Source organism: Antennarius striatus, chromosome 13 (assembly GCF_040054535.1).
Source record: "Antennarius striatus isolate MH-2024 chromosome 13, ASM4005453v1, whole genome shotgun sequence".
NCBI lineage: Eukaryota > Metazoa > Chordata > Actinopteri > Lophiiformes > Antennariidae > Antennarius > Antennarius striatus.
Window position 1 is genome coordinate 9,890,628 of NC_090788.1, and position 16,071 is coordinate 9,906,698.

Genomic DNA, 16,071 nt, shown 5'->3' on the forward strand with positions numbered 1-16,071 from the left:
CAAAGGAATAGAATAGAGGCTAATATAAATATAGCTGTTTTTCCCCATCTCATCTTTTCCTCTACCTTTCAGATTAATTTAAGACTCAATGGTTCTTGAAGAGGATGGCTGGCAAAAAAAAGGCCTGATGGAGTTTGTGTTGTGTCGTATTCTGCAGAAGTTTCTCTGAGCTTTACCAGAAAGCCATAAAGGATGCAGAGTGCAAGCCTGGCGAGGATCAGTCCGGAGAGGCCTGGGTGCTGGACGAAAGGGAAGAAGAGGAAGAGGAGGACACACTAAGGGTGGATGGAGTCAACGAAGCAGATATAATGGAGGTGCAGGCGGAGGCCGAAGAAAGCAAAGGGCAGTCGTGTGATAAAGAGGAAAGGGAGAGAAGTCACGGTTCGCTCCTGCCTCCCAGTCTACCTTTGTTACGGGCCACTTCTCTACAGGACCAACCGGCCAATCAGAGCCAGGAGGGCAGCGCCCCACAGCTCACACGCAGCTGCTCTCTGGAGAGACGGCCATCTTTTGGGGATACATGCGATGGGTGAGTGCTCACGCATCACGGAGACATTATAAATAAATAGAGAAGATGTGACTAAGAAAGTAAGTTACAAGCTAATGACAACAGCAGAGTGTTTGTTTCTCTCATTATAATTTTATTATAATAGTTTCTCATCCTCCTGAGCTCCTCGTCTGACAGTCACAGAGTGTTACTGTTCAAAGAAAGACAGTGGAACATGTTGGGACATTTTTTGTGTCTGACTGATGAAGGATTTGAAACCATACTGCTTTATTTTCCACTGACAACTCAGAAAAGCAGCTTGGAGATGAAATATTCATGAGGATGATATTAAACTCTGCTGCTCACCAACAATGAATATGACTGCTTTTTAATGTTGGGCAAAGCAGAACAGAATGAAAAGGACCAACAACACATCAGATATGATATTTTTGATAGATGGTTTTGTGAGTGAAGGACAGCAAACATCAATCAGGCTGAAATCTAAGCCATCCCAGAGATTACTTCTCTAAGTGCTTGCGTTTCTGCTTTGACCTTTACATTGGATTAAAAAAAAATGTCGCAAAGCATCAACAGTCATGTCCCTCTCTCCCTCCCTGTCCCTCTCTTGGCAAACAGGCAGTTGTATGAGAACTTGAGACCAAAAGACCACCACATCTATGAGAACGTGGGTGAGCTGAGAGACGCCACGCCCGATCTGATCCTGGCCGTCAAACCCAAGGTTCCCCTGGAGGACGAACAGGTGACAGACTGAGACAGTGTCAGCGGTGTCGCCATAGCTACCCATCCACTCTCTTACCGTCTGTCTTTATCCTTGTGTCTTCAGTTCATGGGGGCTGATTTTGGTGACGACAAAGCTTCAGCAAGTAACTCTTCTTCTCAACTGTCATGTGTGGACCGAGCTGAAAGAAATTCAAGAGCCTTAAGTCTTCATAACTCCATCACTAAGAGTAAGGGCTCTCATGAACCGGCATATTAAAAATATCTTAAAAGGAATTGAGTTAAACATTAACGTGTGACAACGAATAAGGAGACTGATGTCCTGATTCTGATTGTAGACTCAAGACATGACCATCTGACATGACTCCTCAAATGATGCCAAAATGGAACAATTACCCATGTTTGAAAATCATTTCTGCCTGTTTTCTTTCTGCCTTGTCTTCCTTTTCCTCCCTATGCTCCCCACCACAACTCCTTTGTCCCTCCTCTTTCATCCACTCTGCCCCCTGTTCTGCTTATCTAATATCACCCCTGCTCTGCTGCCACCCCCTGCCAGGCCTGGGATAAAAGAGGGACAGATGGGTAGTGGGAGGGTTGGAGTTTTAGGCAGCCCCAAATCAAGGATCCCCTCTTACACCATCTGCTCTTCCTCCACTGAGACTATGCGACTCATCATTTAACTTCTGTAAGAGCAACCTTGCTCATCCTCTCATTAAATTCTTCTGATTTTTGTCAAGGGGCTTCTGAGGCCTCTGATTGCTTAAAATGATGTTCTTTCACAGGAAGGCAGGGAATTTTCAGCCTTTTTGTGATTAAAGTGATTAAATCTAAAGTCTTAATATACTTTTTAATGTATGGTAGCATCTTTCATCCCATTTTATAAATATATATACATTAAATTCGCCTGTGATCTTTTGCCAGAACTTTAAATGGAAATTAGTTGATTCTCTAGCATTAATAGTTTCATATTAGCTAGTTGCAAAAATGACCTTAAACATCAATCAATGAAATCAGCAGACATGCATCAATGCCTCCTTGTTCCTCTGAAGTTGGGCTCTGAATCCGTGCTCATTAACATCGCACCGCCCTCTAGTGGTGACTTGTTGTTACTGAGGAATGGCTGTCCCAAGTGTGAATTATGTGTTCTCTGTGACGTCCCTCATGTCCTTGGCCGGTTTGTTGTGTTGACTTATCTTTTGATTTATTCTTTATGCAGCTGTTTTTGCATGTTTTGTTGTCATTTGTTGTCATCAGGGAGTCGTTGCATACGGGAAATTTCTACTATTGATTACCACTGCTTCAAATAAGACTAAATAATAAAAACAGTCTTCACTTCTTTCTCCTTAGTTCTCTCAGAGACGACAGATTCCACTGAGGAGGAATGGCAGTCTATTGCTGACTTGGCCACAGCCTGCCGCAGCATCCTGGAGGCTTTGTCACGAGAGGGTGAGGAAGCATTAATATATGCATGTGTTTGTGTGTTTGTCTTAATGTGTAAATATACAGTAATAAACAAGCTGTCTAAGCATTTAGCATAATCACACATTCCATGAGAGACCCTGGAGTCGATTAACATCTGCACAAGATTGTGCTTTTAACTTTGTGACCGCTGGTTTTTAACCACGTCTAAGTCTTTCTGGTGGAACTGGAAAATTAATGCAAGCCTGACCTCATCTATCCACCACTGTCTGAATTCATTGACGTGCTTGAGACTAGATGAAGGAAAGTACTTCCTGGTACCAAGATCATGTGGAAAGAAGCATTTTTGACATCCTCAGTCGTAAACAAAGGAGTATTTTGATGTCCACAATATTTGCCATAACCTTTCTGTATGAGTGTAATATATCTGTCCTTCAAACACAGGGACTTCTCCTATCTTCTGTACTTCTATTTTTGTATTATCAGTGTTTTTAATGGTAATAATGCAGATGATATTTTTCCAAGCAGACCGTAAAGCTGGGGACCCCTCCCAAGCTGGAGACCAGACAGACGGCAAGCTGAAAGACTCAAAGGAGAGGTGGGTTGCTTCATGGTGCATACAGGACAAATCAGACAGTTCAATATCTCTGCAGTTTGTCGTCTTTGTTTTCTTTTTTGTCTGCATGATCGCACACATCCACTCACTCTCCAGCCACCCGCCATTCTCCCTCCATTGCTTAGGCTTTATCCGCTACATCTAACTGTTTGAGTCAATGCGATGGCTTTTCTCCTCTGACTCAGCAATGCAGCAGTTGATGTGCACACAGACACACTACTGTATGTCTGGCTCACTGTCATTGTCATCTTCAAATACAACTCTCCATCCATTCCATTATATTTCACATTTATGCTGGTTCCAGAGTTCACAGTTAGAAAACAATGTTTGTGAAACTCAATTTAACTAAAATAGTTATCAGCAGAGGTTGGAGGGTAGGGAGAGATATCAAAATTTAATTTTGAAATTCAGACAAAGTTGTTTTTTTGGTGACTCATATAGAGAGTTATCTCTGCCCTGAGACGTCCTCATATTACTACATTATTAATTAATTTCACAAATAAGCTTTAAACATAAAAATAGAAAATATATGACCATTCCTATAATCATACAAGATAAAAATACTTTGCATCAGCACTTTCTTTCCTTAAAAGCATTATCAGCCTCTCACATCTCCAGGATGGAGTCATCATGTTTGACTGCCATCAGGTGAAATGCCTCATGCTGCACTGGCTCAGGTCTGGTCTGCTGGTCAGCCATAGTAATCCACTGTGTGAAGACATCCAAACCAAGCCAATACTTTGGTCTCTATTTATACATTTTATTTTTTTTAAACTACAGTAGAAAGTTGTGTATTTGTTCTTGTCTGGGTGTCATTGTGTGTCCTTGTTGCAGTGACTCTCCAGGCCATCTAGAGGAGAAGGTGTCGCAGCTGGAAGCCATGCTGAGGAAGCTGCAGGATGACCTGCAAAAGGTGCCTTGACTTTCATGAATGTGTTTGTCTGTAATCATATATCACTGAGCTCCACTGGAGTGCCATCAGGGAGGAGAAACTATTAACTCTGTATCTGCAGCGAGATGATTTTTTATTTTTGATGCCATTTTTTGTTTGCTGTTACAAAACTTTTTTCCATTCAGTTTTCTGAAGTACAGCTGACTCACTGTAGATGCATTTAACACTAAAAACAGTTATTAAATTCATAAATTTGTTGTGAATGTGTACAGTTATATCTTCAGATTATTTGAATATTTCAATATCCCTGTTTAAGATGTATTTATGATGACAGCTCCAATGATTTGTCAGTATTTTCTCGTTGTGTGTTGTGTTTATTTCCATGTGGCTGTCTACTGTATGTGTTAAATAATTATATCAGACCCAGAAGCCTCTCCGTACAAGTGCCTCTTGTGTTTCTGGAGCTTTCAACTCTCTTTCATGGCCTTCCTTAGCCCATATAGCCAGTCAGCATCACAGAGGTGTTTGTCGTATTGAGGATTTTCAGTCAGTTGTTTCTGTGTATGTAAAATACTGTGTAACTGTATTATTTCCTCCTGATTACATGGAACATTTTATATTCATTTTGAAGTCATTGATCAAGATAAAGACTATATTTTTATTTATACTTTTAATTCATCAGCATTAAATATGAATCTTTATGGTTCCAGCTTTTAAAATGTCCTTTTAAATTGTCTGTTTTATATATGTTTTATAAATACATAAAACAGACAATTTGTGCTTTTGTCTGTTTTATATATTTACAAGTGAGGATCCTTCAGGTTTAGGTTGTTGGGTGGACTTAACAAGATGTTTAAGCATTTGTGATGGGACTTTTCTTGAACTTTTTTTCCTTGTATCATACTGTTAAATAATCAATAATTTCTGCTGAAGGTGATTAATTCCTTTTTCAATCCAACCAGTAGCCAAAACCCCAAAGAACCAACACCATTTAGACTCTGAACTACTCTCATTTGTCAAAAGTTCAGTAAATAATTGCCTTCCTGCGCTGCAGTGAGCTGTTCTTTTATTTCAAGCGGCGTTTACGTGCTCCACACCATTTTCCCTAAAGCCACCACACTGAAACTGTCGCTCCCCTCCCAATCCTGCCACAGCGATCTGAGCGATGGCTTTAGTTTTGTTGTGTACTGATGTCTTTCAGGAGAAAGAGGACAAGGCGGTGCTGCAGGCTGAGGTGCAGAGCCTCAGGCAGAATAACCAGCGGCTGCAGGAGGAGTCGCAGAGCACGGTGGCTCGCCTCATCAAAGTCACAGAGCTGCTGTGCAACGTTAACAAGCCCTGTTAGCCTCGTACACGCACAAACACACAAATCAAAGAGAAAGAGACCCAGCGTACTTGTACGCTCGCTATTTGATCATGAATATTTGCAAAATCAGACACACACACATATCCTTTAAAGTCTGTGTATCATCACAGTGTCAATCCTGAACCTGACCCTGGGACCTGCTGGATGGTGAAGGAGAATGCAAATCAACTCAAGACAGTTCAACATCTCTTTCAACATCTCCAACAACAGGCAGCTCTCAAGCTGCTGCATTGACGTGCTCGGCCAGTGTGCTTATCTTTTGGTGTGTGTGGTGCTGTGTGTGTGTGTATGGGTGGATATAGATCTGTTTCTGCGTGTGTGTGCTTATGCGTGTGTGTGTGTGTGTGTGTGTGTGTGTGTGTGTGTGTGTGTGTGTGTTTGCATCTCTTACTGTACGTTGCTTCAAAAACTTAACAAGCTGGGCTGAATAGCAGTTGCATAAAAGTGACAATTTAAGACTGAGAGACACTGTATAGCATGCTTGATGGTGTCTAACCTGATATAACCAAGTGTGTGTAATTTGTGTGTGAATGTATTATATACACATACAAATTATATATATATATATATATATATATATATATATATATATATATATATATATATATATAATATGTATGTATATTACACACACAAACACATACAGTGCCTTGCGAAAGTAGTGGCCCTCCCTAGAACTTTTTGACATTTTCTACATTTCAGGCTTCAAACTTAAAGATAACAAACTGAAAATATTTTTCAAGAATCAACAACATGTGAGACACAGTTGTGAAGTGGAACCAAATTTATTCAACATTTTATATTGTGTTTACGAATAAAAAACGGTAAGAGTAGGATGTGCAAAAGTATTGGCCCACTGTTCTCTCCGCTCAGCTAACCGACTCCAGAAGTTCTCTGATGACTTCTGAATGATCTAATGTTGACCTAAATGACAACAATGACAAACAGGGTGATCTGTGTGTCATTTGGTCTCACATTTGCACATCCCACTTTTCAGTTTTTTTATTTGTAAACACAATATAAAATGTTGAATGGATTTGGTTCCACTTCACGATTGTGTCTCACATGTTGTTGATTCTTGAAAAATATTTTCAGTTTGTTATCTTTAAGTTTGAAGCCTGAAATGTGGCAAAATCTCAAAAAGGCTTGGTGCGGCCAATACTTTTGCAAGGCACAATATATATATCAGTAGTAGTACTGCTATCCTCTCTCTACCAGATGTGTGCATGAGTGCAGCTCTGCCTGCCGCTGAAAGTGTGGAAGGCCTTGTGACAAAGCAGAGCAGGAATAAAAAAAAAAGGGAAGACGACAATGAAAGCCTACAGAATGACTTCTATTTCAAAACACGTAATGATGCGAAGTGACTCGCCTGAGCGCAAGGTCTGTTACATAAGGAACATCACTCTCTACTCGCCTCACTTCTCTGTATGGTAGTAGCGTATTTAAGAGAGAGTGTTGAAGAGATGAGACAAATTTAAAAGAAAAAAAAAACAAATATAAAAAGGAACTGGAAGCATAAAAATATGGAACTGAGCATGTTTGTTCCTCCTTGAAGTATGAATATTTTAGTGATGCAGAAAAGGTCCATACCTCTAATGAAGATGCAAACAATGGCAGGAAAGAAATACTTCAGCTTCCTTCCATGATAGCCTGTAGCTGTTTTCTTCTAACCTCACTATTGTAGCAGCCATACTGTAGAAGATCTCCTGCTGGCCTGAACCACAAAATGCCAAAAGGCAGCTTTTCCTTCAGCTCAGATAGCTTTAGGTGTCTGAATAAAACACCTTGAACTAATAGCGAATATTGTATTTAAATATGTTTTGTGTTAGGCTGATGTCAACTGTGACTATTTTGGGTAAATGTATGACTGGTAGCGGTAAGGACAGTAGGTGAAATCTTATCATTCCACCCTGGCGTGTGTTTGTGTGTGTTTTGTGTCGTTCTTGCACTTTTATTTTGTAAAATCAGCACTGGACGGGTCACTTGTACTTTATTTAACCTGCCCACATTGTGTCTCGCTCAAAATAAAGAAGGTGGACAGGATCTCATCCCCCTGATGCAGCCTTACCTTACCTCTTTGTGTCCTGCTGCTGATGGCGCCAATAAACAAATGTTTCCAGAGGAGCTGGACGACTTCTCCTCAGTGCCAACGAAAAAGCCCAGGCAGCTCTCCCCAATCCCACCGACATCAAAACGACAAGCGACAAGAAGGGATGCCAAATGTTCACCAGTCACTCAGACTCTGTTGTTTATTGTACAAACTTCCTCTTGTAATTTAATTATAGAGTCACTGTGAATACCTGGTACCAGCATATTAAGACACAGTATATACAGATTACATTGAGTCTAAACTTTATCAGTATGTGAAGACACTGTATGTACAGCTGAACTGTTCTATGTTATTTAGTGCATTGGGTTATGTTTGCCCTCCTTTTACAGGATGGCTATGCAGACAGCGTAAACCATGCAGGCTGCTGCTTTGTCTCCAAGGTGAAGCCTCATGACTGAACAGGGAGCCGTAGGTGTAAGAAGACCTGTTTTACTGTGTCTCGTATAGTTATTTAGATTGTAGGAGGTTGGTCAAGCATGAGAATGTGCCAAGCGACTTCCAAGCTCCCCTCTGTATGTGTGTATGTATAAAAATGTAACTTATTAATCATGCAAATGTGGATTTTCTTGTAGCTGTTTAAACTGGAGGGAAGTGTTTGGGGAAAAAAATGTGAAACAGGTCAGAAAGTAAAGGCCGGCTCGGTTATGGATTTAGTTTTGACACGACATGACGAAAGACTGTCTGCAAATCTTAATGTGATTATTCTATCATTCTAGTGCTGAAGCTACTTCAGCTGCAGCTCCTGCACATTTAATAAGGTCTCGACACACCATTAGGTACGCCTTAATGAGTGAAGCGTTTCTTTCAGGATGGATAGTCAGACTGGTCATACTGGTGTTATGTGAAGGCTTATTTCTCTGACTTTGTGCCTACCTGAAAATGTAATGTATGTCAATCCAGCATAGTGACCTCATTTCTTTGTCTTTGGTTGCACTTACCGAGGTATTTATTGGCAGATGAAGGATTTTCTAAGAGACCGTCACAACATCTGGTCTTTCATCCGTCATGCAGGGAAAAGTCATAGGGCAACGTGTGATCTGGGATCTGAAATAAGAGTAATAATAGATGTGTGATGTTGATCTGAAGCTCAGTGGGCACCACTGATGTCTGAATACAAAAACCTACAAATATATGATTTTTAAAAGCAAATTAAAAAGACAAAGGTGCTTCAAATGAGTGATGATGCATTGAAATATTACATTTAAGTTGAAATGAATGTGTTGAATGGCATATGCTTTCTCTAAGGGATGGTTATTTTGGTATTTTACATATTTAGAAAACATGTTATTGAATAAAATGACCTGAAACAGACATAAAATATTTTATGTTTTGCATTTTGTTTATCTGGGAAAGCTAAAAAATTAACCAGGTCACAGTCATGGTTGATAAATTCATTTTTTAATTTTTGTAAAAATGTGAAAACCCCAAAATCAATCATGGGAATATCCCAGCGTCTAAAGATGAGCTGGAAGAGCTACATCAGGAATGCAGCCAAAGGAGGAAACAGCTTCAAGAACTCGGTTGATTTGTCTCAGATGCAGGCCATAACCAAATCACATTAGTTGATACATTTAGAAAGTAAAAGTTGACAAGGTAGAATGAGAGCAGCACAAGATATATGATCTGTATACCTGACAGACTCTCAGTGTCAGGAAGCAGAAGTCCTGAAGTCTGAAAACATAAGCTTCCGCTGTAACTCAACAGGAAAAAGAAATTATTGCTTCAAAAAGAATGTGGAAACAATGTTTTTTGACATGAGAAGAAAAGATTATGGTCGAGGTACTTCGATAGCTTATTATATTTTTATTGTAGTTCTGTATTTATGCAAATACAGAACTACATTTATCCAAATACTCAAATACAACAGACAGCTAATAAAAACTCATGGTAAATCACTCGACTGCATGCATTTATATCAGTGGTTATTTGCTCCCAGAACGCTGCCGGCTTTCTGTTTTATCTGTTGGGTATTTGCAGTTGTTCCAGGTGAAAATCAATCCCCCAGCCCAACTGAAACCCTCGGTAGATCTGACAGAACGGATTACAAAAAACTCATCTCTTCACAATCAAGCTGCTTAATGTTCTAAATCTTATTTTTGTTATCACGGAACGACATGGGGAAAAGCCTTCGGATTTGTTTTTAACTTAAAATTGCATCAGCAGAAGCTCAACTCTGTTCATAAGTCGTTCAAACGTGCCTGACTGGTCTTTGCTTCTGACGGAATTTGACTTGAATTTAAAGAGAGGGTATCTCTTATTTGACTAAGAGATCGCTTTGGCTATTGAGGATCAACTTTTCTTCAAACCCAGTGTTCTGGTTTTCAAATAAATATAGTCACACAAAAAGGAAACATGCAACCATCCTTCTGGCTACCAGAAACAGGACAGTTTTAACTTCCTGTTTGTAACTTGGATCAGCTGAGCAAGCATGGTGTAGTAATTAGTCCGTCCCTGACACTTCAGCTCCAGACTGATGTCAGCTGCATGACCACAGGGAATTTAAAAATGCTGACAGAGCGAGCTAAACAAACAAATTATTAGACTACAATCCCAACAGGTTTGATGGTTAGTGGTTATCAGAACATGTGACCAGAAAAATGTATTTCCAAATGATCAAATCTGCAAAGCTACGTGCAGGAAGCATCTTTATCACATTCACCATCTGGTTTTAGTGTTATTGTGCTAACATTTGCTAATCAGGGAGTGGAACCCTGTGACAAAGCAGGTTATTTTCCGTCCCATGATAGTTTGACACTGATAAAACGACTGCTTGACCCTGAACACCAATATCTTGACTTTGAAGGCATGTCATTATTGATATCAGTGTGAAAAACAACATTTCACTACTGGTGGTTTTCTGCAGCCCAGTAACTTGAAGACTCATCAAATTTGATGTCGAACAGAATCAGTACTTTTTCAGATACAAGTTCATCTCAGTTACAAACATCCCACAGGTGGGGGACACCCTGCACAGGTCATCACGTTTCTCTGACCTTTACACAATAAAATACTGCATTTCTATAATCCACGATTAATATTCTGAATTGAAGTGAATATATGACATTCAGTAATAAAAAACACTGACAGGAGCCATTCTGCTTCCTGTTGACCACTATCACATTTTTGATACCTCATTTAAAACCTTTTTGATTATTTACGTTGATTATTCTTGCTTTTACTTAAGTAACAGATCAGAAAACTTCTGTCAATCCATTGAGTGGTGTTTGTGTCATGCAGTAAGACAAATACACCTTCCAAAGCTTGTTCCATGATCATAATACACCACGACAACATCATACAAATATTTCCAGGGAGTCTGTGCTCTGGAAGGCTTTCCTAAACACCAGCCGCAGAAAAACGCTTCATCTCCTCAGGCCTGACAGAGTGAGCAGGACTGATGACAACAATACACTGGCCTATGTCTTTATTTGGGGTTGGAGCGCAGACCACAGTCTTCACTAGGGGCCATGTGTCACACACAGCTCAAGGGCTTAACGCCAGTTTGACTCATCCGTGTTCTGTAAATACAAAGGCCATGCGCTGGTGTGTACAGTGTGTGTGTGTGTGTGTGTGTGTGTGTGTGTGTGTGTGTGTGTGTGTGTGTGTGTGTGTGTGTGTGTGTGTGTGTGTGTGTGTGTGTGTGTGTGTGTGTGTGTGTGTGTGTGTGTGTGTGTGTGTGTGTGTGTGTGTGTGTGTGTGTGTGTGTGTGTTTGTGTGTGTGTTTAGACTCCTGCTTCAAGGGGTTGGACGTATTTGAAATGGTCACTGTTTCCCCACAAAACAGGCGGACATGATCTCACACAAGTTCGTCTGGAACACTGCTACTCTGTTCCTGCCATAAATTAGACATATCATATCATATCATATCATATCATATCATATCATATCATATTGTATCATATTGTTTTGGTCAAGAATGCAGATCTGTAGATGCAAACAGACACAATGGTCAGACATACATCCAGTAGTATATTTATGGAGCTTGATTTAAATTTCCGAGTTGCGAAAAGTTCAGATTCAAATCATTTTAACAAAATCATTACAGATAAATCAAAAGCAAATGAACAAAGTTGTTGAATTATTCAATCCAAACGGAAAACCTTCCAGATCTGTGTGACTTTTTTAAAAACACACATGTTTAACATGTTTCTCTGCAATAAAACACAACAGTTTTATTTGAAAAGCATGCACTCTGTTAATAAGTGATGCACCTCATATGACAAGTCATGCAAGCATCAATGATAAACTAATCAGAGCCATAAACTCTGCTGTTAAACATTAAAGAATGAAAAATGCCAGAGTACTACTTGTTGATTCTACTATTTTTTAATTTCACTTTACTGACATTAACATCTTATTTAAAGTCTTCCTTTTTAATAGGTGACAGTAACCAGACTCTTTCTACTCTGTATTACGTTCAGTTTTACCCAAAAGGGGTTGTGTACTCTCTCCTACTTTCTGGGAAACCGGCAAGGTGGATTATTAGCAGACAGCACTGCAGCAGTCTTTCCTAATCTTCACCCTGTTTCTGGAAGGTCTCCATGTGACAAGCAGCCTTTGTTTCCCAAATCTAAAGGCAAGGCAGCCCCCTCACATTCAACATTTTTATGTTGTAATAATTTAAGAGCCAGGGACAGAAAAAGAAGACAAACAAGTGAAAGCCGCAGAAAGAAATCACCTGTTCAGTATAATATATCACTTTTAACTTGTTCTACTTTTCCTTTGAGGCTTCACATCTATTTATTTTCTCAGTTCAAGCCCAAAGCTGAATGTTTTGAAATAGATGATATCCCTGGAAGCCGATGGATTCAAGCTATTTTCAGTTGAAAACAATCCGCCTCAACATGCAGGACGGCAGTCCGCTTGTTTGTAATAATAATAATATCACTATATTTAGTAAATTGCAATTGAGGGTATTTTCTGTCTGCTCACAGGAGTGGGGGAGATTCAGAATGTCTCTTGTTTGCACGTTTATTTTTATCTGTCTCACTGATGAAGACCTTAGTATGAATTAGTTATTGTTGTTGTTTTTTAAAGCTGCATATTAAAACCTGTGAAGGGTTTGACCACTAGTACTGCCATGGAAGTTTTTTTTTATTTTTTACTTTTTAATCTGTTTTATGTATACAGATGTCAATGCATAACAATACAAGTGAGCACCTCAGGCAATGTGATTTTGCAAATCGGCATTTGATGGTAATGAAGAAATAGGATATTTCTTAATGCAGACACAAAAGTGACAAAGAGCAAAAGTGTTCCAGCTACAAATTAACCTTAGGTACAAGTCTGTGATCTTTATTATCTGCTATCTCACACTCGTGAATTTTCCATGAGTCCCAGTGGCTCTGCAGTAGAGCGCAGTGGGTCAGCGGTAAAGCAATCGTCTTGAAGACAGGATCGCCCAGCCATCGGGGGTTCGAGTCCCGCTCCCGCCAGGACACCCATTGGAGTGTGAGCTGACGGTGGGAGGTGTCGGCTCAGCTCCCAGCCACTGCCTTGAGCAAGGTGCCGTCCCCCTACAAGATGCTTTCTTCACGCGACCCGTCACTCCACCTCCCCTGTACCGCTATATGTACCTCTCTGTATTTACTAATTGCATGCCTACAGGCCCCTAGTGTGCTGTGTCTATTTCAGGGGCCTGTAACCTGTAACCAAGTGCTGTAATTAACACATACAGTATATTTACTTGAGTGAGTGTGAAGTGTAAAGAGAATTTCCCCAAGAGGGATCAATAAAGTACGGATTATTATTAAATTCTGTCTGCCCCTAACCTTTCAGGAATCCTGCTAAACGACAAACACTGGTTGTGGAGGTGATCAGCAAAGATCAATGACAGTATCTGGGGCGGCAGTGGCTCAGTGGTAGAGCGCGCGGTAGAGCAGGTTGTCCAATGTTTCAAAGATCGGCGGTTTGATTCCCACTCCCACCCAAAAGAATACCCGGAGGTGAGCTAACAGTGGGAGGTGTGCGCTCCCCCCCAGAGCACTGCCGAGGTGCCTTTGAGCAAGGCGCTGTCCCCCTTACAAGTTGCTCATTTGGGGCGCACCACAAAGGAGCTATCCGCCACTCTGCCTCCTCTGCATGCGTACAGGCCCCGTGTGTGTGTTTGTGTGTTCAGGGCCTGTACACACAGTATGTAAAATAAAATTAAAAATTAAAAAAAATCTTCAGTTTCAAAGTTCTTTGATAATGAAACATAGTATTGACAAACTTCAGTTTTTACCTGATCAAGGCCAACAGCAGATAATTATTAAGTACATTCATTAACAATGTGCTCAAGTGCAATTTGGACATATTTCCACTTCAAAGGAAAAGTTGATCTAAGTAAGATCTTGACGTCCCTCAAGCATTTGGAAGTTTGAGTCTGTCACCAGTTAATGTAGCCGGCAAGAGGGCACAAGCCAGTGTCTTATTGTCCCAAGCCTGGATAAATACAGAGGGTTGTGTCAGGAAGGGCATCTGACATAAAACTTTTGCCCAATCAAACATGCAAATCAAATCTTAAGGTTTAAGGTAAACTTACCTTAAGGTAAACTTAAGGTTTACAAAACTGTGGTGAGACTAGTGATGTTGTTTGGTCTAGAGACAGTGTCACTGAGGAAAAGACAGGAGACAGAGCTGGAGGTAGCAGAGATGAAGATGCTAAGGTTCTCTTTGGAAGTGACCAGGATGGATAGGATCAGGAATGAGTGCCTTAGAGGAACAGCACATTAGAGGTTTTGGAGATAAAGACAGAGAGGCCAGACTGAGATGGTTTGGACATGTCCAGAGGAGAGATAGTGAATATATTGGTAGAAGGATGCTGAGTTTTGAATGGCCAAGCAGGAGGCCTAGAGGAAGAATAAAGAGGAGGTTTATAGATGTAGTGAAGAGGACATGAAGGTAGTTGGGGTGAGAGAAGATGATGCAGAAGACATGATTAGATGGAGGCAACTGATTGGCTGTGGCGACCCCTGAAGGGAAAAGCCAAAAGGAGAATAAGAAGAGTCTGTCACCAGTTGTTTGTGAGCTAATAAGTCATTTAATATTTTCAATGCTGGCAGATCAGAATTCTTTTCTCATTTCAGCTACAGAAAATGAAAACACTGTTGTGAAGAGCAGGCTTGGAGGAGGAGCTGATGGGTGGATTGGGAAGTGGGAGGAGCTTGAGGCTGGATCATTTATAAATTGGATAGAGACCAGGTGCATGTGCTTGAGAGGGTGCGTCTTGGTCATGGTGAGGACCCCGCTGCTGTACACACCCGCCTGGGCTGGGCTCTTCAGGGTCCAACATTGCTTCCCCTGACTCCTGAAGACTCTACTGCTGCTGAAACAGAATCTGTAAATGAATCTGCCATCTCCAATAAACCTAAAGATCTGGGGTCTGGAGGAAGACCCTTCGTGCAAGCAGTGTGGTGCACCAGTATGCACACTGAACCACATCATGACTGGCTGTCCAAAGGCTTTGGTGGAGAGCCGATATAGATGGAGGCACGATAAGGTCCTGACCGAGAATGCAAAATAGGTGGAACAACAGCGAATCGAGGCCAACAACACTCAAGCCCAACCGCTGAAAGGCGGAGCCTTCATCAGGGAAGGATTCAGGGCTCACGGAAAGACCGGAATAGTAACCAAGACCCGACCCAGTACCTTGCAAGGCGCTTCAGATTGGGAGTTGAACGTGGACCTGAAGAGGAAACTTGTTTTCCCACAAGATGTGGCAGTGACTTCCCTCCGACCAGACTTGGTATTGATATCGAGGAGCACAAAAAACCATTATTGTTGCTGAACTCACGGTACTCTGGGAGGTGAGGCTGGCTGTATCCCACCAACTGAAAAGAGACAAATACCAGGACTTGATTGATGAAGCTGTGTTAAAGGGGTGGCATGCAACCTGCTACCCCATTGAAGTCAGCTGCCGCAGGTTCCCAGCAAAATCGGTGAACTGCTTCCTGCGGAAGGTTGGGCTGGAACCGATCCAGCTGAAGAGAGCCATCTGGGACATTATTGCAGCCGCTGAGTCCAGCTCAAGATGGCTGTGGATGGAAAGAGCCCACAGGTGGAACCCTTCTGCTGGTGAAGGCTGGTCAGTCTTTGCTGCCCCACTCAGGAGAGGTGTTAAGGTTAAGGGGCAAAACACCTGCGACCCTGGACACCTGCTGACGATGCGGAGGGGTTCCAACTGTGGGAGTCGTGTCTCAGGAGATCTGCATCAGTTAGCGTAGGTCTTCGTTGCAGCTTGTAGCAAGCATCTCTGATGTTTACTTCACCAGTCCAAACCCTGTTTCTTGAGAGCCACTCAGTCTAGTCCGAGCTCCACCACAATGTGGAGAAGCTGTGGCAAGCTGATGTCCTTCCCTTTCAGAGCAGCAAACCTGCTACTGGATCCAAGCAGGACCGTGAAGCTCTGGATCAGCGTACCTCTAAGACAACACGTGTCACAGGAGATGGTATCAACCAATAC

General features: G+C 41.4%; 1 protein-coding gene across 6 annotated transcripts in view; it reads left to right on the forward strand.

Annotated features, from left to right (window-relative positions):
* sipa1 (signal-induced proliferation-associated 1) overlaps positions 1–6,017 on the forward strand; it is a 37,558-nt gene extending 31,541 nt beyond the window's left edge. For 4 of the 6 annotated variants that reach the window (XM_068330313.1, XM_068330314.1, XM_068330316.1 and 1 more), the window contains 7 exons: positions 158–529; positions 1,124–1,247; positions 1,332–1,455; positions 2,573–2,671; positions 3,173–3,242; positions 4,095–4,173; positions 5,354–6,017. In XM_068330313.1, the coding sequence (XP_068186414.1) occupies positions 158–529; positions 1,124–1,247; positions 1,332–1,455; positions 2,573–2,671; positions 3,173–3,242; positions 4,095–4,173; positions 5,354–5,497 (1,012 nt within the window). In that variant the 3' untranslated portion in view covers positions 5,498–6,017. Of the gene's footprint in view, positions 1–72; positions 530–1,123; positions 1,248–1,331; positions 1,456–2,572; positions 2,672–3,172; positions 3,243–4,094; positions 4,174–5,353 lie in introns of those variants that run through there. The other 2 variants (XR_011037760.1, XM_068330317.1) reach the window with 2 other exon arrangements.
* The last annotated feature ends 10,054 nt before the right edge of the window (positions 6,018–16,071 follow it).